Source organism: Sprattus sprattus (assembly GCF_963457725.1).
Source record: "Sprattus sprattus genome assembly, chromosome: 18".
Taxonomy (NCBI): Eukaryota; Metazoa; Chordata; class Actinopteri; order Clupeiformes; family Clupeidae; genus Sprattus; species Sprattus sprattus.
In genome coordinates, this window is record NC_137916.1 from 18,674,177 (window position 1) to 18,695,731 (window position 21,555).

Below are 21,555 nucleotides of genomic sequence, written 5' to 3' on the forward strand. Positions count from 1 at the left end.
TCTGCTCCTTTGCACATTAGCACTCAGCAACAATTTTATGTTGAGGGATCCAAGCTGGGTCTACAGTCAGTCAGACATCCTAGCTGGCCCCACAGCAGAGTATGGGAACACATCTCTGTGTGACTATGAGAACACATGCAACAAAATCCTGCACATATCCTAGTCTCTTATCCTTCAGAGCATAAAATCATATCCTCCAAACATATTACTAGTTCCTGCTTTATGAGATGTATCGCCGATGAATATTCAGCCGCCCTTTTACTGTCTTCAAGTTTAGGCATTCATATACATTCAAATACATATCCATCAAATACATATCCATCCGTTTGATCACGTCCCTGTCCAAATTCACCGCTAAGACCGCTCAACCTCTGCCCAGTTTGTTCACTGGTGGTGTGCCGAAGATGAGATCCAATCGTAGTTAAAAGTCGAGCCTTTTTTTTCCTACCCACTAAGATCAGGCCTCACACAACCGACCGTAGGTGACAAGGGGAGGGTTTAGGGCAGAGCTGGAACAGGAGTGGCCCCAGTGTTAACCGGAACCTTGAGTCAAACACGATAGAGAACCAACTGACCCTTGAGATACACACACAAGACAACACACCTACCATAGAGAGCCAAGGACAATGGCTGGAGACAAACATACTGCACCGCTAGAGCAACAATAATCATTTAAAAAGACAAAAAAACTTTCCTATGGAACAGTAAGTGCAATGTGCTTCGTTTTTATATTGACTGAGAACAAAAGATATATATATTTTTTAAAAAAGAAAATTAAACGTCACACTGAAATGGTTTGCGGAATAGTGAAAGGCTCAAACAATGACAAACAGATGAAAAAAAAGTTAAGTGTTAAACTAACCGATTCATTAAAAGAATCAAACAAGCACTGAGAGCTCTGGTCTCTGAAAAAGTCCATTATCCCTTCCTCAGCCCTCAATTACTGCTCTGACTGACCATGCAAGCTAAAAAACAACCACGAACAGCTGCTTATGGTGAAGAAAAGAGCAATCATTAAAAAACGACCGTGAAAGGGATACTGTCTAATATATCATCACTTTTAGCCCATGTCGATTTCAAACTATCATTTTTTCCTGTAATTTATTGATTTACTTTACATATCAGATTCACGTGTTAACTTAGCGTATCTTTGTGTTGTTGACGTTGCCATAGAGTACACACATGGGTCGAAGTTATTATTTGGTCGCTTTTAATGGGTACGATTCTTCTATTTTTTCCATTATTTAAACTTAGTTGCTGTTCTGACAGTGTATGCAGGTTTTAGAATTAGTTAGCTTTTTATTTCAATCAATATGTGTTCGATTGTGTTTGTAAAAGTCTGTGGTAGCTTTTGTTGCAACATAAATAATTTAAACTGAAAAAAATTCAATATAGCGCCAACAAACTTGTATTATTTGGGCGACTTTAAGCTTGTAGTTTTAACTTATTGTTAACTTAAAAACTATTTATTATTATTGATTATTATTATTGCCTCGTATAAAGTATGTTTTGTGTATATTTATGGTTTATTTCATTATATTTGCAAGTTTGGAATAATTTAATTTTGCCAAAATGTGGTTACACCTTTTTTTCCTTTTCTTTCTTTTAAAAGGGAACAAATAGATAAAAAAAAAAAACAGCTTTAGAATTACAATTTGGAAAAGTTCTCCATAGGCAAAGAATGCACTGCTATATAAAACTAAATGAAGTGTATAAACATACATGCTGTGTGCTAGATGTTATGCCTTTACTGCCTGTGTTCTGTTTGTCTTGTTAAATGAAAACCTTTTGATTATTTACTCTAAATCACAGTCTTGTTTTTTCTGCCACTTTCTGAACCCCGCTGTGAGTTGGAACCTGGGGTGAGGCCTAGGGCAAGGGCAGAGCCTGGGTCTGCGTCCGCTTCCAGAACATTCTGGATCGGCGACAAAGGCCTGCAGGCTCCATGTGCTCCCACAATGGCTCTCTTCCCACTGCGTTCAGAAAACAGGCATGGCCAACACCTCGGCTTGAGAAAAACAAATAATGGCAGCCAGCCCCAGAGCGGGTTGATATTAATCGGCAGAGCTTGAAAGGCGGACAAGCAGCCTGAAGAGATGCATTGTGGGGGATGGGGTCACTGAGCTAGGAACGGGGTCAGCGGTTCCTCTGTTTCTCAACCAACTGTATTTGTGTCTATTTATTTAGAGGGGACACAGAGTTACTTAGAAATGTTCTTCGGACAACATTATCCAGGTATGGTACAATGAAATAAAAAAGACTAGATCAAAACAGACATCCATGTTGGTGGGTTGAAGAAAATATCTAAATATCTCATACTTCCAAACACGACCAAACGAACAAACAAAAAAATGTAACCAAGGGGAAAAAAATAAACCTTTCAGTTTAGTTTAGGATATTTATTACTGGGATTTCAGCTGAAGATGCTTGAGGACTTTTTCATGGAATTGTTTAATTATTTGTACTTTACATGCCAGAAAAAAAATAAAAACTTAAAAGTTACAAATCTCACTGGTCCGAGTTGTTTTTCCTTCCCGTTTCTCCTTGTCTGACATTATGTGGGTGGCTTCCATCAACCCCTCTGACAGTTTGACTCACTACTTGAGAGCTGGCGTATAATTAGCCAAGCCGCTGACTGCGCAGCGCTATAACATGATTAAGCATTAACTCCTGCGGTAGAGGCTGCTCCTTGCAGGCCACCGGCTCAACTTACGGCACAGCATGCTCCATCGCTTCCGAAGCTGAAGTAGCCACACACTCTGCATGGAGCACACAAATGTCCTCCAGCCCACTGTGGCAATGTCTTAGCAACCAGCAGCCAAACCTTTTAATTTCAAACAGTAGGTGAAGTGAGGTGAGGTGAGGAAGGTGGGTGGGAGGGAGGGAGGGGGTTTCAATAAAGAGAACAGCACAACTTAAGGCACATTAAAACCGACTTTATTACTTGTTTCTAGGAGGAATGGAATGTAAAAAGCAGTGGGACAGTGATTCTGATAGACAGTGGGGTTGGACCAGAGACCAAAATTGTGTGGTGGTGCCGAGTGGGGGGGACACCTGAGTCCTGGAGCTCATGGACGACCACTCATGGGAGGGGTTAAGGACATCCCGGACAAGTGCCTGAGGAGTGGGAGGGAGGGAGAGAGAGAGAGAGAGAGAGAGAGAGAGAGAGAGAGAGAGAGAGAGACTCAGCCCATAGTTCAGAGCCTTTATTTATAATGCCTTACGCCTCTATTAGAATTGTGAATAGTCATGACAAAAAGCGAGCTGTGAGCAACATACACCACAATACATACTGCCCACAATTAAGTCACAAAAGCATCTCACTTTTATTCATAACAAAAATCTCAGCAAATGCAAGTAAATCTCACAGCTATGTTCTAAACACTGTCTGTATTAAATATCAGTACATGTATACGACTAGGAAGCAATCACGCTCACAATTACATTTAATAGCATTAGGAATGTAGTAGTCATACACCAGCAATAATATGGTACAAAAACACACTAAACACAATATAGTTGGTTAATTGAGATGTTATATTTGAACTAACAGACTAGAGGGTGCATTACCGGAGCTGACCTCTAGGGGGAGCTGTGTAATCTACAGCTCGCCAGGATCATGTAAATTGCTCTCCGAGCTGAGCGGTTCCTGACACACGGCTGGTGTGGTGAACTCCATCAGGTATTCACACCGGCTGGGCTCAGAGGTGGACATCACCACAGTCTCTTTACCGCACGTCAGCTTCACCTAAGACACACAAACACAAACGTATGATACACTTAATTTGCTTTTTTAAAAAGATGCTGTGTTATAATCAGCTACGGCAAGTCATTAGTATTAGACTTTCCCCCCCTGAGCCATTAGAAGAACGAGAAACATAGCACCCCATACCAGTTGTCATTTGTTTATTTATTTATACATTATACACCCTGAGCGAAAGGGGCCAGACTGTATGGGGTGCAATCAGACAAAATATGATGCTTGTCCGTGTGCAGTACATGGACATTGAGACAGGGACATAACAATTTGCCAGTCACGTAGCACTATGGCCAGTCATCGCTGCATATCATATGCATTGTTTTAATGACTCCACCATGAAAACTGGTTATTGAAGGTTTTCCTCTTACTTTGGTCCAGCACTTGGTCATTTGACCTTGCTGTTTTAAGTAATCTCAGTGAATCTGAAATCATATTTGGCCTGAGGGACTCACTGTTATTTGATGACGTAGCTCACCACTGCACAGCAAAGAACTGACTGAACACATCACTGTTATTTGATGGCGTAGCCCACCATTTCACAGCACAGAACTGACTGAACACTTGACTGCTCTAAGAAGCAGAACATGCACTGTGCATTATAAAAGCTTTTTTTAAACCGGGCATAACCCCTTCAACTGGCAGGTTCACCCTTGCCTTGATGCCGGTGCTGTTGATGAGCCAGCGTGAGAAGAACGCAAAAAATTATTGTCACATAGGCGTAAATACAACCCTTGCATTTAAAAAATGTTTCTGCACCATTTCCGCATTTTGTATTCAATTAATTTAAAATTAGAAGAAACAAAAAAAACTGTAATTACGGCAAGTACAAAACTTCGGGCTCCCGTTCACTTTTTAATTTGAAATAAATGTGTACATTTGCAAACATTTCTAAAATCCTGTTTTAAGCATAAGCCTGCGATATAAAAAAGGGAATAGGTCTGAATACTTCCTGAATACAACCGACAGAGGATGTAAATAAACGCAAATAAACGCAACAGGTTTAAAAAAGAGGTTTAAAAAAGAAAAAAAAATTCCAATGTTTCAAATGTTATTAAAAGGTTTTTCAAAATGGCTGTTAAGGGTAACTGTGGAAGTCAACGCGAGATCTTGAGGACCAAGAAAGGCCAACCAATCTCTCTCTCTCACAGTCCACTCATATGACTCAAAAAACCTACAGGAAGATGAATCTGACACAGGTGTGGTGGTGCACCATTCCACTGCGCAGTACTGCATGCACAAACAGGGTCTATCTAGAAGGACCATCAGAGGGACTCTTAACCAACAAACTAATCATGAATGTTGATGTCTTAGGTATGCAAAGCAACATGTAGATAAGCCAGGGTCATCTGGGAAATAAGTGCTGTGAGCAGATAAAATTGTGTTTTTGGCCACAAATCACCAAAGGTGTTTTAGGAGAAAAGGGAGCAGCATTTGATTAAAAGAACCCCATGATGACGTATGTGGGTGGATGTATTCTGTTTTAGCAGCCAGTGGCTCAGGAAATGAGAATGAGTTCCTCTAAATATCAGCAAATGTCAAGCATTCAGTCGAGAAACTAAAGCCTACAATATGTTGGCCTCTCAATAGGACAATGATTCAATGTATACCTCAAAATACTCCACAAAGTACTTCAAGAAAATAAATGTATCTCAGACCTTGAAGTGATCTGCAAGGTAGAGTGGGTGAAAATTTAAGTCAATAACAGGCTTTTAGTGGTCTACAATAATAATTTGCAAGCTGTGATACCTGTCAAACGAGTATTACAAAGTGCTGACTTAGTAAGGTACAAGGGCAGCCGTACTGGTTAGGGTTTCAGGCCGGAAACCGTAGGGTGGCCGGTTCGATCCCCGACCAGTAGGAAAAATGTGGGCGGGGGAAGTGGTAGACCACTGCTCTCCCATTTCCACATCCACGGCTGAAGTGCCCTTGAGCAAGGCACCTAACCCCGATCACTGCTCCCCGGGCGCCGCCAATGGCAGCTCACTGCTCCGGGTTAGTGTGTTACCTCACTTCACTGTGTGTGTATGTCAATTACCTGGATGGGTTAAATGCAGAGGTGAATTTCAGCGTGTGTGTGTGTCTACACCACCTCTGCCATAGAGAGGACTTTCACTTCACTTTCACTACTCAAACTTGCCACAGTTACTGTTTTTTTAAAGCTCATTACTTAAGTAACACAGCATTTGAAGAAAGCCTCATTGTTTAATGTTTCTTTGCTGCAGGGGTGCTATTTACTTCTTTTCAGTGCCACAGGGGTCCAGCTGTATGAGTGCTTGTGGTGACTTACTGTGGTGGAGCGGTTTGGGCCCTGCCAGCAGCCTGTTCCATGATCATACTTCATTGCAGAGTATAAACTGCCCTCTGGACCAGCCCAGCTACCCCACGACCTACATGGCAGAGAGAGATTGGGAGAGAGAGAGAGAGAGGGAGGGTGAAAAAGAGCACATTAAAGAAGTAGGAAATAGGTACATTTTCAGTTTGCTGCAATAAATAAACTAGTGTTAAAAAAAGATGCTTCTGTAAACTTAAATTGATAACATGTAGATTTAATCAAAAATGTATATAGTTGGTCCGAAATATTACACTTGCACATGTGGATAATAAATCAAGTCAAATTAAGTCAAGTATCTATGACCTTTTACTAGTCACACACTTCAAAGCCCCAGGAACAGGCTTACTCGACACAGAGGTTGTAGGTAGAGGTTAGAGGTTATAGAGGTCTCACCCGAGGTTGGTCTCAGATCCCCCGTACTTAGGTTTCTGTGAAACGCGGTTGAAGGGGCAGAGTTTGTAGATATATCTGAGGGAGAGAGAGAGAGATAGAGAGAGATGCAGAGAGAGAGAGCATACTTGGTTACCTACATAACTGTCTTAAACCTCCAATCAATCCCCTACAAATCCATTCCAAATTCCCTTAAAACCCCAGCTATAAACAAGAGGGCAGGTGTAGAGAGAACCTACTCGCTAGTGGACAGCTCGTAGCACTGGCTGTAGAGGTGGGTGAACTCCCCAGAGGGGCCAAAATCAAAGGAGAGTTCCTTCTCGATGGACCTGTGAATGAACACATTGCATACTGATGAAAATGATGTACTGTACTGTACTGTGGGTCAGTATACTTTGGATGGCCATGTCATCAAAGCTAAATGAATAAATGTCAATCTTAAGGAAGAAACCTTATCCTGAGAAATCACACTTCATAGTTTGGTGTTCCTATTTTACAGAGAAAGCCCTCCAGTTTTTGTACAGGAGAAAAAAAGAAGCACAAGAACAACTTTTAAGGAAGTCCTGCTGCACTCACTTGACTTGATCGTCCACTTCCCGTAGAGCCCTCTCTGCCTCATCAAAATCATCGCGGGTTTTCTGTGCAGCTGCACGACAGGGGAGAGCAAAGGTTAAAGCTGACCTCTCAGACAGAGACACACGCGGCATACTAATGGCCATCCACAGACACAGCCAGTAGGCCAGGCTCAGCCTTCCTCTAGTAGCTTGGCTATTTACATTGCTAGCTAATCTTTTCTTATGGATATTCATCTGAAAAATTGGCTTTTGAGGAAGGTTTTGTGACTTGTTTATCTACAGTCAATTGGCAAACACTGATAATGGATGACTTGGCCCTGCACAGATCAGTGCACATCCCAAACAAACCTTGTCTGAGAAAACAACAGGCTGGAATAGAGCCTTTATGGCCTGACCATTATGGTCCAGATGGATGGCCTAACGGGCTCACACTCACCATCGATGAGGGCTTTAGTATGGGCATCGTAGGGTGGCATGGCGTCCTCGTCCTGCTCGCTCTTCCCTGGGGTGTGCACAGAGGGTGGGGGCTGCGGGACAGAAAGCGCACACTTGTGGTCCAAATGTGACAATCCTCAATGAAAGTATATGTGGAATTTCCATGCATCAACATATCAACTGAGAAAAAGCATGACCGGTAAATCACGAGTAAGTAACAAAAGGAGGAGGAATGGTCGCCGCACCTTGTCCCCATCTTCGTCACGGTAGTCTTCCTCATCCTCTTCGTCGTCTTCGTTCTCGTTGTCGTCGTCTTCGTCGGCGGGGTCGTCCTCTGGGTACGGCTCGTTGTCTGGGACAGGCTGCCGGTTCTCCTCTGCAGGGGGATCTACAGCGGCTGAGTCAGCCTGGGACTGAGACACGGACCAGAGCAGAACTCATCAGAGAAGGAAGCAGACTGCATAACAGACTCCCTACAACCCTTACCCAGACACACGCTGAAGCAGCGCTGAAGATGACCAGCAGTAATAGTGGCAGAGGTAAACACAAATTATAATTCTTGGTTGTTACATTATGGGCTGCTATTGACCCTTATCCAGAGTGATCGCCACCTGACTTCAACAAAGACAATGGGAAATTTGACCCAGTACATCTGGTAGTAAAGTAAATACACCTGTAATCGTAATGGCCGTGAGAGTAAAGGGTTCTGACTTATCACGTGGAGAGGGAATATGCACAGACTAGTGCCTAGGATAAAGACTAGAGAGAGAGAGAGTTAGTGAGTGAGTGAGACAGAGAGAGAGAGAGAGAGAGAGAGGGAGAGAGAAAAAGAAAAAAGAGCGAGAGAGAAAAAGAAAAGAGATACTCACTTCAGATATGTATTTCTCTTTTATGCTGACCCATGCGGTCTCAAATGATGAGGCGTCCACTTTATCTACTCCCCCTAGCAGGCCCTAATGACAGACAAACCCAAATCACGACCATGAACATGAGTTCACATGAGCACAAACCAACACCTCTAACTACAAACTCAAATATGTGGGTCATATATACAGGCACCAAAAAGCAGTCCATCCAGGACTCGAGACGCTGCTTATTTTGTCATTTATTGCATAAATGATGATAAACTGCAACTTATCTCTGCTTCTTCTAGCCTTCTGGTGGTGTTGGTATAAGGTTCTGCACTATCTGTCTCAGCCACTCCCACTGCTTAATGTCCCCCTTGTTTCATTAACAGCACAGCTGGAGCTATAACTGTTCTCATTAAATGTTAAACAGACTACTTACACATTATGTTATTGTCTTGCACTCAGTTGTGAAATGGAAAATAGTGTTCAAACATGGTTTTAAACTTGAGGCATACTGTTGTGACCAACTGTTTATTCAGCCATTATCTCACTCTTGCATGGAGATGGTGTTTCAAAATAAAAGCCTGTTCCTTCATTAATATTGAAGGTAATATGAGTGAACAGAATATTTCCAGGAATTGTTGACACATTTTGAATGATCAGGTTGTCTGTTCAGTTTTCTTTCAACACCAGTACAGGATTACTCATAATTACTGTTCTAAATATTAAAGAGAACTTGATTAATTATGGAGTTCAGAGGTTCAAACCTAGGCATGACATTTTTATATTTCAACTTCTGTCTGATGTCTGGTCTTTCTACAGTATGACGAGTTTAAGTGGAATTTAAAGGAAAACTAAAATCACTACCACAAAATCTGACATTTCAATTGCAACAAAATGACATGGTAAAACAAGGTGAAAGAGAGAAAGGAGTAGAGTGGAGTACCTGTGCTTCAGTCTCTGTGAGCGCCCCATCAGAGTCTGGGTCCAGCTCAGAGTGGGACTGCAGCTCGGCTACGGAAACGCTACGACAGACACAGACACACCAAACCCACCACATTAATCACTGGCCAAGTCACACAGAGCAAACTGTCACACTACACAATCCCACACTTGGACTTACTAGCCATCTTCATCATCATCCAGTTCCAAAAACACTTCTGCCATCTTGGCTTTGTCCTTCTCTGCTTGAATAATGGCCTTTTGATCTGCAATAAGCCAAGATAACAATTTACACTTTACAATAACGTCAATGGCATTTCAATGTTAATATTTTTTTTATGCCTTCAAAACACTGTAAGCTATTCACTTGATGACATGGCTGCACTTACCTTCCCAGGCCTTGAGGTGGCGCTCTTTGGCTTCCTTCTCGGGCTGCTCAGCCACTTCCTTCACTGTTCTCAACGCCTCCAGTTTATCCTCCATTGTTTTCCGGTTGGTCTGCATCTCTGACAGCTTACGCTACGCAGAGAGAGGAGTAGATGACACACGTCAGCTTTCTATACAGTTCACTTCAAACTACTGACAGCTCATCTTTCAGTCCACCTTCTTGCTTTCCATGTGGGTATATTACAACCTTGTTACTTTTAGGACCAAAAATCTCCTAAGCAGTCTTATCTTAATAACAACACAGTTTATTGAGTGGGCACAAGGCCATGTTGAAAAGACAAAAATGACCCAAGCAATTGATATCTTAACATCTTAATAGCAACAATACAGTGTCTATAATGAACTAGTGTAATAGTGTACACAATGTCCTAGTAGTTTCATGTAAAAATAAAGTTATATAAATATCTACATTCTGAGAATGAAAAATAAATCAACATCCTCTTACGGTCTGTCCATTCACCTGTTTCTCTTCCTGCTGCCTCTTGGCCTCGTTGATGAGCTGCTGTTTTATGAGGAAGCCCTCTTTGGCAATCTCAGCCTGTTTCTGGAGAATTTCCTTCTCCTGGCGGCCCATCTCCCTGCAGGCGAACGGCACAACCGGTTAGGTCTCACACAAGACGCTGTGGGGGTACATGACACTAAAGGTACACTGACCCACATCCAAAAGGTCAAGTGTGGGTGGGGTGGGGCGACCAAAATCTCGACTAGGCTTGGTGTTCATCTACAGTCACACTGGCCTTTAAGCTCCAGGAGGGGTACCAATGCACAATCACCACCCAGAGATTGAAGGCTAATGTGTCACCCAGGTTACTACGGTCACCCGGCTCCCTAACCCCTAAAACCCTCCAGGTGACTGACCAGCTGAGTCAACTGGGTGCCAGCAGGTTTGACCAGGATTTGAAACCAGGCCATTATGACCTGGCAGCCTCTGAGCCAGCAACGCAAGCCAGTCAGCACCTCAACACAACATTTACATTGCAATTCATTAAAAGATGGTAGATATGTGATAGTAATTACTGCTGAAGATCAGTCTTTCCTCACACATCTACTCCTCCTCTAAGTCAAAGAACAGCGAAAACAATGTGCACCTTTGCACATATTTCTCTTACAGTTGTTGCTTCATACGAAAGAGTTCAAAGGACACAAGTTTAAGTAAAACTGGGCAGGGGAGAACTGCTGTAAACTTGAGGCACAGTGGACACACAGTCTCTGGCCTGAACACACCGTCTTGCTATTCGGCCTAGTGTATGACTGTTCCTTACTTAAGCCTCTTTCATATATAAATCTGGCTCCAATTCCTATATGACGCCAATCCGCGATATAACCATCAATATTACGGCTTTCATTGTCAGTGGAAATTAAATGTTAAGATTCTGGGTCTCATAAATAAGGTTCATTAAGGATTTATAGATTCAGATAGATTTAGATGTATTCACGTAACGACTTCCAGTAATAGTAACTCCAATTTCTGCCATTGGTTCCTTGCGTAAGGCCAAAGCTAGGGATTCGGTTCTGCATACCGGATGGTAGTTTCAAAATTAGATGGATTGTCAAGAATACGCAGTCCATTAGCCAAGATCCAATAATTGTATCAGAGATTGAATAAAATAAAGAGTTAAAGATCACCTGCAGGTGTTCTGACACGTGGCACCACTGTTGTACTCATCCGTGGTATCACAGCAGTCTGTTGAAAGTGCACATTTTTAGATTTGGTTGAGACATTATACGCCACAGGAATGCATTGAATAGTCAACAAACTGATTATTTAGCACAGCAGTACAGTAGCAAGTACTACATTAATGAATATAAGTTTATAAGTCTGATATAAATAGTAACAGATATCATTTTCATCAATCTACACACATGTCAATATGGAATATTGTAGGTTCTGAAGGTTAGTTGTGTTTAACACAATGTGGGAAGTAACTTTAGGCCCTTTAAGCAGTATGATCTACATGAAAGAAACTGTAAATGAATCTGGATCATAATTCCACTGAAAATCTGTGGAGGTACAGTATCTTCCAGGCTGGGTGGTGACAAAAACAAGATCTCCTTACCACAGATGCCATCATTAATGCGAGAAGACGGGATGAAAGTGGGGTTGTATCCTGCATTCGTGCAGTGGAAACTGCCATTGGGACAAGCAGCCGTGCCTATGGGAACGTACATTAGTCATATTTAATCAGAAATCGTGGGGTCATGGCCAATAGTGAGTGAGAAAGGCATAATTCGATGCATTGTTGCATGTGGACCACGGACCTGGTTCATCTGATCCATCCTTGCAATCACAGTAGTCGTCATTTACACGGTCGAAAGGAATGGTACGAGACCCATCCAAACAAGTGAATGGCTTGTTCTCCTCATAGAACTGTCGCTCTATTATAGGTGAAAACAGAAAGAAAGTCATGCAATTGGTTGAAGATACTAAATGTAAGCTCTACATCGTGAGTGAGTGAACTTCGTTAGGTCCTCTATAAATGCAACTGAAGGTCCAGCAAATCATCGTGAACTTACTTGACAGAGGAACTCCGCGAGGCCGCTGAACTTCAACAGCATGACCTAAGCAGATACTGAGACTTAAGGCTAACAGTAGATACGCACAAGACATGATGCCGAGGGAATGTGAGACAAGACAGGGTCTCCTCACCTAAAAATAAAAAATAGCGGCTGTCAGGACAAATATCGAATTGAAAAATGTAGATGTCAGTGAAAGCAATCACTCTGCTGACCGCTACACTTGTGTGTTATAACAGCTAGCATACTATTCGCATCAATTACGTTTCTCTACGGTAAGCTACGCTTAAAACGTAAAAGGGTTGTTTCAATTGCATTCAACTGTAAGCGTCAGAAGGAAACTAAGATAGAAATAGAATACCTAAATAGAATATTCGTGATTTGACTTGATTAACGCTACTCAAATGACACAAACTATTGGTTAGCTTTCTATCAAACTGGCAATAGCTAAGACGAGAAAGCCATATCAAACTGCAAGGTTAGCTAGCAAGACAGCGACGAGGTACCTTGAGCAATCGCTTTATTAGACGAGGTAGCATCAGTATGACATTATAGTCAGGTTAGATTTCTTAAAAACATATTCCTTACCGATTTAAATAGCACATATGAGTGTCTTACGACATAAGTAGTACAAATTTGCATTCAGGCAAATCAGCACACAACTTAATCACTTATAATAAGTGCGCTAATCATTCATACTTACTTCCGTAGCCGTTGCAGTGGAGGCGTCGAGCGTTTACACACGTATTGTGGTGTTCTGGTCTGATTGGTTTACAGCGAGGCCATTTTGTTCAAGGCTTTGTGGGAAATGCTTGCAAATACTTCCCAAATGTACCTGCTGGCAAACAGATATGTCTATGGACGTACCTCCTCGTTGGTCGTACTCGTAACCTATGTGATGTTTTATTCTTGTGACTATTGCCTATACGGTCCTTCCAGGATAGCAAAATTACAGAGTTTGTGGTGGTGATTTTTTTTAAATGTGCAAGACATTTAGCAAAAAACCCACTTAAACTCCACATACTAGTAAACAAAATACTGAGAGATAAGAAAAACACAGACATCAGACATATTATCTACGAGTATTTCAGTTTTTTATGTTCTTTATACTAGAACACTAATTTTAGATGAAAAACAGGTTTTCATTTTCAAATGTCATCTCCGTGTAAACAAACTGAGACCAGCGCTCTGTTCCGATATCCATACCCTCCGTACCTACCATCCTTAGTTTGCAGTGGTGGTCCGTCAGGGCCTTCAAGGCCTTCTCTGCTGGCCTAAACATCATCAGACAATAAATGTAATAAAATACATTTAATTTTAATATTTTCTTTTCATAAATATGTATTAAATTATTCCCCATAGTCCATTATCTTCATTTCATAGCTTCCAGCGTTGTTCATTTATGTTAGAGCTTTCATCCAATCATATTTCAGCTATCATGTGTTTCCACGCTCCGAGAAATCTTCCCCGAGAACAGAAATCTTCCTTGAGGCCTTCAGAATTCACATTGAAGGCCCGTGTACATCTGATTGGTTATCACAACTGGCTGTTTCAGTTGATTTAAGTTGAATGAACTGAAACAGACAGTTGTGACAACCAATCAGATTTCGAGTTGGCGACACTGGGCCTTCTAGAAGGCCCGGAAGATTTCTTTCCTCCCTCGTGTTGAACGTGACACGTAAACGTCCTTTGATTGGATACTGAGGCAGACCGGTGCAGTGCTTCAGTGCTCAGTTTAGCTGGCTAACGACGTACATCGGTTTCAATGCTTATTATGCTAGTTGTTTCAATTGGTAAGACTGAATATAATTACATTAACCAACTCAAATAAACTAGTTTACACCAACTTGATCATTCCAGTTTTTGATGCAATTACAACGCCATTTTCAAGACGGAACTTTCAAGAAAAACTGGATATCGTGAGGATGGGAAGTTTAATGAAACTGCTTTGCAGGTGGGACAATGCGATGTTTAGTGGACAAACTTGTTAAAGCTCACAAAGGCTACTTTCGGTGGACTTAATACAACTTTGTAGACTAATCCCTGAAAATCGCCTTTTATTTTTAAGTTGTGACAGTTATATTCAAGCGATCATATAACTGAGAGTTTACTACTCGTAATGTATTGTTAATACGTATTGATTTTAAATGCTCCGGAAATATGAATAAAGTCTGTTGTACTCGACTATGTTATGGTGATGCATGCTCACTTATACTGCCTTTCTGTATAAATATAATGGTTCGAGAGCCATGGCGTCATAATGATGGTATTAGGAGGTGGATTCACTCAGTTTAACATCGTGTAGGACATCGCTGAAGGCCTAGTCGTGAAATGCACGGACCGCCACTGTTAGTTTGAGTATGTAGGGTGTTCCGATTTCGATCGCGGCGAAAAGAAGTATACCCAAAGGACCCGTATGTGTACTCATAACGGACAAAACGCTAAGTGTGGAACCAGGGTACACTTTCCATTCTCAACGGCCGCCATCTTGTCTACGTAGCGGAAGAGACGGAGCCATGCAGAGCTTTTCGTTTTATTTCGAAATCAATGGCGGACATAATGGCTACGGTGGCTACGATAGCAGAGTCAGTAGACCACAAGGCTACCAGGGACGTGGAGGCAGGGGAGGCAGAGCCTCACCTGTCATTTTGAAAAGTAAAAAAAAAAAAATATTAAAAAAAATATATTTTTTTAAATTATAATAATCATATTTATTTATGTATTATAAAATAAATATTCATATTTCTCTAGTTATCTGTGTTACGAGTGTCATTTCTGCATGATTCCGATCATTTCGAGCATTTTTATTATCAAAACTGCTGAATTTGAGCATTTCCGGTTCCCAGTGACAGTGATCAGACATAGACGTGCCGTGTACTGAGGCAAAAAAGTACTTGTTGTGAGTTATAGCCCAGGTCTTTCATTTGGAGAACCTGAAGATAACCCACGACAAGTCAGCACTGATAGAGGGAGGTACACATGAAGGGTCAGAATGTTTGTTGTGGAAGAAAATGCATCAACGTAGTGTGACCGCTAGTAAATATTACGATGTGCAAGGGGAGTCATCTGGTCAGACACTTACAAGAAGAATTCTTAAGGGGGTGCAGCAGAGTGATGCAATGAAAAGAGTGTTTGAGCCGGAGTCTCAAGGTGCTGTAACAGACAGTACTCTTAACTTTTCATTGTAAATGTTTTACTCTGCGCCTTAGTTGCACATCCTGGTGCTCATTCCCTTGGTGCCAGTCCTGACGTAAACGTTTTTGACCCTAACTATCACAGGTCCTAACTTTGAAAAGAAAAAAAATGCCCTTATATCAGTAATATTCCTGAGGCAGCAGGGACGTGCACAGGAATTTTGAAGGGCAGTTGCTCTGCCCTGGAAAAAAGGGGCAACACATTCATTTTTGTCACCGCTGCTGCCAAGCCCCCATCCCCTGATCACAAATATATATATTTCCTTCGGAAGGGCAACTTCAGCCGAGGAGGGCAAACGGGCAGTTACATTTACATTTACATTTACATTAAGTCATTTAGCAGACGCTTTTGTCCAAAGCGACGTACAAGGAAGAGAACTATCAAGCTAAGAGCAATAAAACCTGGTGTAACAATAAATACTGCTTATTTTTTTCAAAAAAATAGAAAACGACATAGAAAGATGTGCGCCTGTCACTGCTTAAGTGCAAGTTAAGTCAAGGTGCCAGTTACGAAGGGAGGTGCTTTCTGAAGAGTTGGGTCTTCAAGAGCTTCTTGAAGGTAGAGAGGGACGCCCCTGGCCCGAGCAACTTTAGCCCACTCCTGTGCACGTCCCTGTGAGGCAGGACACATCAAATCTGTGAATGGTCAGGCAAAACTCAAAAGAAACCACAAATTATACTGGCAGATTTAGGAGCATTTGGCAGCGAAAACGAATTTGAGCTGGTGTGAGAACATAGCAGTTGAAAGAGTCTGGAAGAGGGTGTATAAAATTATATAAATGGAAAACACCATGAAATGATTGTAATATTTGTAAATTATAATGCTGTATGACGATGTCATAACATGTATACCTATTTCGTTGCGATGTGCATTTTTATACATATTTCGATGATCTGATGCTCACTGAATATTGACTCAATAAATGTGTGTTATACTGTCTGTCTACTACATGTTAATGTAATGAATTGTATATTTTGGGTCATGTAGAGAATATATGTCTTCAATTATTGGAATTACAATAAATCTTGGTTGACAGCTTCTTAAGTGCAATAGTGGTGTCCCTCTGTGGCATGGTATTGTGGCCTTGATGTGTACTCATGCAAATGGCCAATGAACCGATTGGAAGGTAGAGGTATAGCTAGCCCAGGTTATCATGACACGGCTGACAGTTGACACACTTACATTAAGCTCAGCCAGCACTTTCTCCGGCAGTCCAGCAGCAATATAATAAAGGGGACTGCCTTTGGTGTGTTATGGCTTGTTATAATAGTTGGGTAGTTTAAATAACTCAAATTTGGTAACATTTGTGCATTGTTTGATAAAAGCATCAAATTTGGCAAAAACATCTTTTAACAGATTTTAAAATGGAGGCTATTATATAGGGCCTCCAAGGGCCTATTCTTTTTCTTTTAAATGGCCACCAGATGTGATTTTATCCCATATTAGGCTTTATGGTTATATAAGAATGCCCAATAGCGTAAGTATATATTTAAACATATCCTAAATCAAAAGAAAACATTTGTCTTTGCTTACATTGATGATAATAATTTCAAGAAAGCACAATATTGCATTTTTTCACTGAATTTCTGTCCCTTCGTGAGATAATCCCGGCCGCTACATTTAGTTTCTATCATTAAAATCATCTGTACCTTTCAAACTTTGAAATGACATCAGTATCATACACTTTCTCCAAGTTTTTATAATAAAAAAAAATCCTCCTTTATTTGTAGGTTTGACAGACTTTACAGTACTGAACAGTGAAATAAAAGAAAAATATACTGATATATATATATATATATATATATATATATATATATATATATATATATATAGTTGTTTGCTTACTAAATGCATTTTATTCACAAAATGACACCTCAGTTCTTTCAAAGGAAAACCTCTCATAAAAATAATATAATATAAAATAACTTGAGCACATTTAAACATTACAGCAATATAATTTACAAATATTACAATCATTTCATGGTGTTTTCCATTTATATTATTTTCATAATGTGTGAACAAGTAACACATTGGTTGAAGCCCAGAGAATTGCTCTAACAAGGAGTCTAGTGTAAAGAAAGTTTTAAATAATCAAAGAAAAATTGAAAAAAAAAAAGGTAATCAGAAGCTGAAATCCCTCCTGTTCATACAAACTGTAGCCTACCTTGAAACACAATCTCACGGGAGACGCCACAATCATACAATTCTTCTCCACTGCCACAGCATTCATCAAAGTAGTCATCCATTCCTCCCAGAGTCAGGGTGTACTGTACAGGTTTCAAACCAGGCCCTGTGGAATTCCTCCCCTGTGCAATAGTGATGCTTACACACTCTCTCTCTCACACACACGCACACGGATGCACACACACAAACCCACCAACAGCTTTTCCCACAATTCCTTCCGCAAGACCAACCAAAAAATAAAGTGCGCATACTGAAAATTCTGAGAATTAAAGAATGCCTTGACCATCTCGGTTTATACAATTCAAAGATTCAAATATTCAGTACATAAATAAAGATAGCAAGAATTTTAGTAGAGGCAATAAGACAAGGGAATGGGGTAAGAACAGGAAAGAGATGAGGAGAAGAGAAGAGAAGAGAAGAGAAGAGAAGAGAAGAGAAGAGAAGAGAAGAGAAGAGAAGAGAAATGAGAGAGAGCAAAGTTGTGGAGGATGATTTTGTCATTTGGAACTACATCTCAGAACAACTAAAATGAGGCTTATTGGTTCCTCAGGAGATTTCAAATTTACAATCCAACATTACAATATATACAAAACAAGAAGTGATAATGCTAATATTTATATTATACTGTATGTTCTTGTAATAATTCAATTTCAAAACCATCAACCAGAATCATACAAAAATAAAAACTGTACACAAACTGTTCAAAGAAAACACTTGTGGTATTTAGTGTGTTTTATATTCAAAAAAGAATGGCAGCAAGTTAATTAATTGAATAATTTCTTATTAAGAAACGATTGCTACAGTATCGTGTTAAAATGGCAAATAGCATATTTCTTTGCTTTTTAGAGCACACAACAAGAATAAAAAGCCACACAACAAAGAAAACATCTCTAAAGTATGACACGCAGGTGCATATGGCAATGTCCCTTATTGACACCAGCAGTGACCATCTAATGCTTATATGACAGCACAGTTGCAGTGATACTCTCTAATCTAACAGCACTTCGACCTGAGCCAGACTCTATGGCAGTTCCGCTCCATACAGAGTCAGTGGGAATAAATGAGCCATGGCGGCTCACCATCAAACAACATGCTGCTAATCTCACAAGCAGTTCCACCACTTATCTCTCAGTTTATCTCTCAGTCTCCCCTGGACTAAAAGATTCAAATCCCATCAACATCACCTCACTCTCTCTAACTCCTCAAGACCCTGTTATGTCCTTCGCTAACTGATGGCTTCCTGGCACTTCGTCTCTCACTCATTCAAATGTCAGATCTCATGCCAGATGATGTGGCACTCTTTGTGTCTGGGATTGCTTTGAAGAAGCGCAGTTAGCTTTGTCCACACTGAGACATCCAATCACGATGAGGGTAAGACACCCCCACACAGATGTGCCTCTCGCCCATTTCACTTAGTGCTTTCTCACAGTTTTACCAATGGGTATGCACACAAGACAAAACAACTAGAACCCTGGGCCTCAAACATCCATGACACATCAACAGTTACTCTAATTCCATTGTCAGTCCACAAATGTAAGCAATTTTTAGGCAACACTATTCAACTCAACACAGGCCATTTATGCCGATTTTTCCTCAGCTATGTCACTGTACCAGAAAGATCAAACTCCAACCACATCTGCAAACACTTCCATATGCTAATGAAAGTACAATGTAAACAGACTCTTATAGACAGTGAGGCATACAGACGTGACCTACATTAAGTATACTGGGATACTGAGCGTATCTTAGAAATCTACATAGTGGCAGGCAGGAACCCTGCTATTGACATTAAGGCAAAATAAGCATCAAATGGAACAATGGTGGTGCGTGGTTTCCCTATATATTCCTTCTAACTTATTCAAATTGTCTTCACACTCAACCTGCTCTCCCACTTTCTCTTTTGTTGTGTCTTCTGCTGACCACCTGGAAAGCTCCTCTACTTGATCAGAATGCCTACCAGTCCCTTTGGCAAGACATGACTGAGAGTGTTTGGTCAAAACAGATCTTACATATGGTATGGGTGGATACGTGTGAGAGGCTAGGTGCGAAATTGTGCTGCTCTTGACATTACTCTGTTGCTTCCACGTTATTTGGCAGGACTACAATATTGTAAATATAATTTATGCGAAATGTATGTTGCAAAGCATCACATGGCTTATCCTCAGAAAGTGACTATCATTTATTTTTTATATGACAAAAAAATTGAAGTCAATAAAAAAGTGACACAGGACTCTGGACCTGGATGCTAATTATGGTAACGACCCCTTGATCAAGAGGAACACAAAAGCAGTAAAAGGAAGACAACATTCAAAAAATGCTAATGTGGATGTTTGACAAAAAAATCTGAGACCAGCAAATATTGTATTTTTTTTTTCTTTAAAAGCAAGTGACAATCAAAAAATGAAGACAAAAGCTGACACTCCTGTCCCACGATGCATTGCTTCACGACAGCTCCGGTTTGGGAAGCTGCTGGTTCAGAAAGGCACGCAGCCATCTTGCTCCGGTAGCACTCCTGGTAAAGGGCATACGGGAAGGGAACTGCAGTCCAGTCTCTGAGACTGAGATCCCCCCTGACGACAACAACGACAACGACAACCACAGCATCCTGTCCTCGTCGCTTTGCACGACCTGCTTGCTTGCTCATGAGAACCAGCGTCCTGACAGATTCTTTCCGACAGAAATGGAAAAATAAGTCCCTCAGGGTTTTTTATCATAGGTAGTTCTGAGGAGGAGTTCTACTGTAAAATGTTGACAAACACAGACTCGATACTCACCAGTTAGTTAATATTCCATATAGAGATGGCTTATTCCAAAAAGATTCACCTTCAGTCTAAATCCCCTCCCCAGCGCATACTCACACACACATGCACAAATGTGTGCATATACTCTTATGCATGTCATGATATTTGTTTGTTTACCATACTAGGTGTGTGTGTGCACATGTATGTGTGTGTGTGTGCTATAGACGCAGGGTGCTACACTGTCTCCAATGGCCCTACAATAAGTTCCTCTCTCTTCACTCGGAATCTCTAACACATAGTTGACAACACCCCCAGCCTCCCCTCCAGTTCTACAGTAGCTGTGTTATTTACTCATTAATCTGAATCATTTGTGTTCCCTTTTTGAAAAATAACATTGAATGTCTTATTGAGTTGTTACATAAGTCATACTTGTCTCTGGCTTGGCCATATATAGCCAGGGGGTGCCTCAGGAATAGGGGTGAGGGGTGTGGTATTGAACGAGAATATTCCAATGGGATGTCTGATATCCCACAATCCCCGGCGTCAGAGCGCGGGGTTGGGTGGAACTCATGTGTCATCGGAGGGCGAGGACGATTCCTCCTCCGCCTCATCCTCCTTGGGCTGCTCCACAGGGCTGCCCTCCGAATGTCCCTCATCTTCCTCCACCACCACCGACTGGACCTGCAGCCGCCTGCGGCCATGCTGGCCTGCGCGCTCCCCCTGCGCACCCTCCTCTTCCCCCTCCTCCCCCTCCTCCTCCATCTTCTCCTCCTGTACCTCCTCCGCACCTTCTCTCTCCAGCCTCCCACATTTCTTCTTCTCTTCTTCCTCTTCCTCCTCCCTGTATCCATCTCTGTGGTCCACGTGGTTCTGGCTGGGCTCGTCTCCCTGTGCGCCCCCCTCCTCCTCATCGCCAGCCTGCTCGTTTCCGCCCCCACCCTCGCCGCTGTCCTCCAGCGTGAGCTCGAACTGGAACTTGTCCACGCAGGCATCCAGCTCGTTGTGCGGGTCGTCGGGTGGGGGCGAGGGGCTCTGGGGCATGGTGCTCTGGTACCAGTCTCTGTTGTCCTCCAGGGTGTCCAGCATGTCCTGGGCGTCGGGGTGCACCAGGTCCCCCCACGTCTCCCAGAGAGGGTGCACAATGTAGTCGATGAAGCCCACCTACAGAGATAAGATATGTTACAAATCGTAG

The 21,555-nt window shown here is 41.6% G+C and overlaps 2 protein-coding genes across 3 annotated transcripts in view; both read right to left on the minus strand.

Moving 5' to 3' along the window:
- Window positions 1-2,922: 2,922 nt before the first annotated feature.
- Window positions 2,923-12,955, minus strand: prkcsh (PRKCSH beta subunit of glucosidase II). Of its 2 annotated transcripts, none has more exons than XM_080856051.1 (18): window positions 12,947-12,955; window positions 12,244-12,376; window positions 11,989-12,105; window positions 11,787-11,882; window positions 11,356-11,413; window positions 10,190-10,307; window positions 9,672-9,801; window positions 9,464-9,548; window positions 9,287-9,365; window positions 8,362-8,445; window positions 7,738-7,905; window positions 7,494-7,584; window positions 7,059-7,128; window positions 6,722-6,811; window positions 6,486-6,560; window positions 6,048-6,147; window positions 3,581-3,748; window positions 2,923-3,117 (listed from the first exon to the last, which is right to left on the minus strand). In XM_080856051.1, the coding sequence occupies exons 2-17, from the start codon at window positions 12,335-12,337 to the stop codon at window positions 3,602-3,604; spliced, it is 1,602 nt and encodes a 533-aa protein (XP_080712177.1). In that variant the 5' UTR covers window positions 12,338-12,376; window positions 12,947-12,955; the 3' UTR covers window positions 2,923-3,117; window positions 3,581-3,601. The 2 variants fall into 2 exon arrangements, with proteins under 2 accessions (XP_080712177.1, XP_080712176.1); XM_080856050.1 differs by having other exon boundaries at window positions 3,571-3,748.
- A 7,948-nt stretch (window positions 12,956-20,903) lies between these two features.
- Window positions 20,904-21,555, minus strand: part of pde4a (phosphodiesterase 4A, cAMP-specific) — a gene marked incomplete at its 5' end in the record, with an annotated part of 48,996 nt that continues 48,344 nt past the window's right edge. The window contains one exon of the mRNA XM_080856049.1: window positions 20,904-21,524. Coding sequence (XP_080712175.1) covers window positions 20,931-21,524 — 594 coding nt within the window. The 3' untranslated portion in view covers window positions 20,904-20,930. The remainder of the gene's footprint in view (window positions 21,525-21,555) is intronic.

What these genes read in the sequence shown, in the direction of transcription:
- prkcsh (XM_080856051.1), bottom strand. Translation starts at nt 12,337, where the DNA reads ATGTCTTGTGCGTATCTACTGTTAGCCTTAAGTCTCAGTATCTGCTTA. An exon ending in GGATGGATCAGATGAACCAG is followed by an intron (nt 11,883 to 11,988) that starts GTCCGTGGTCCA and finishes ACGTTCCCATAG; the next exon opens with GCACGGCTGCTTGTCCCAAT. An exon ending in GAAGTGGACGATCAAGTCAA is followed by an intron (nt 6,812 to 7,058) that starts GTGAGTGCAGCA and finishes GTTCATTCACAG; the next exon opens with GTCCATCGAGAAGGAACTCT.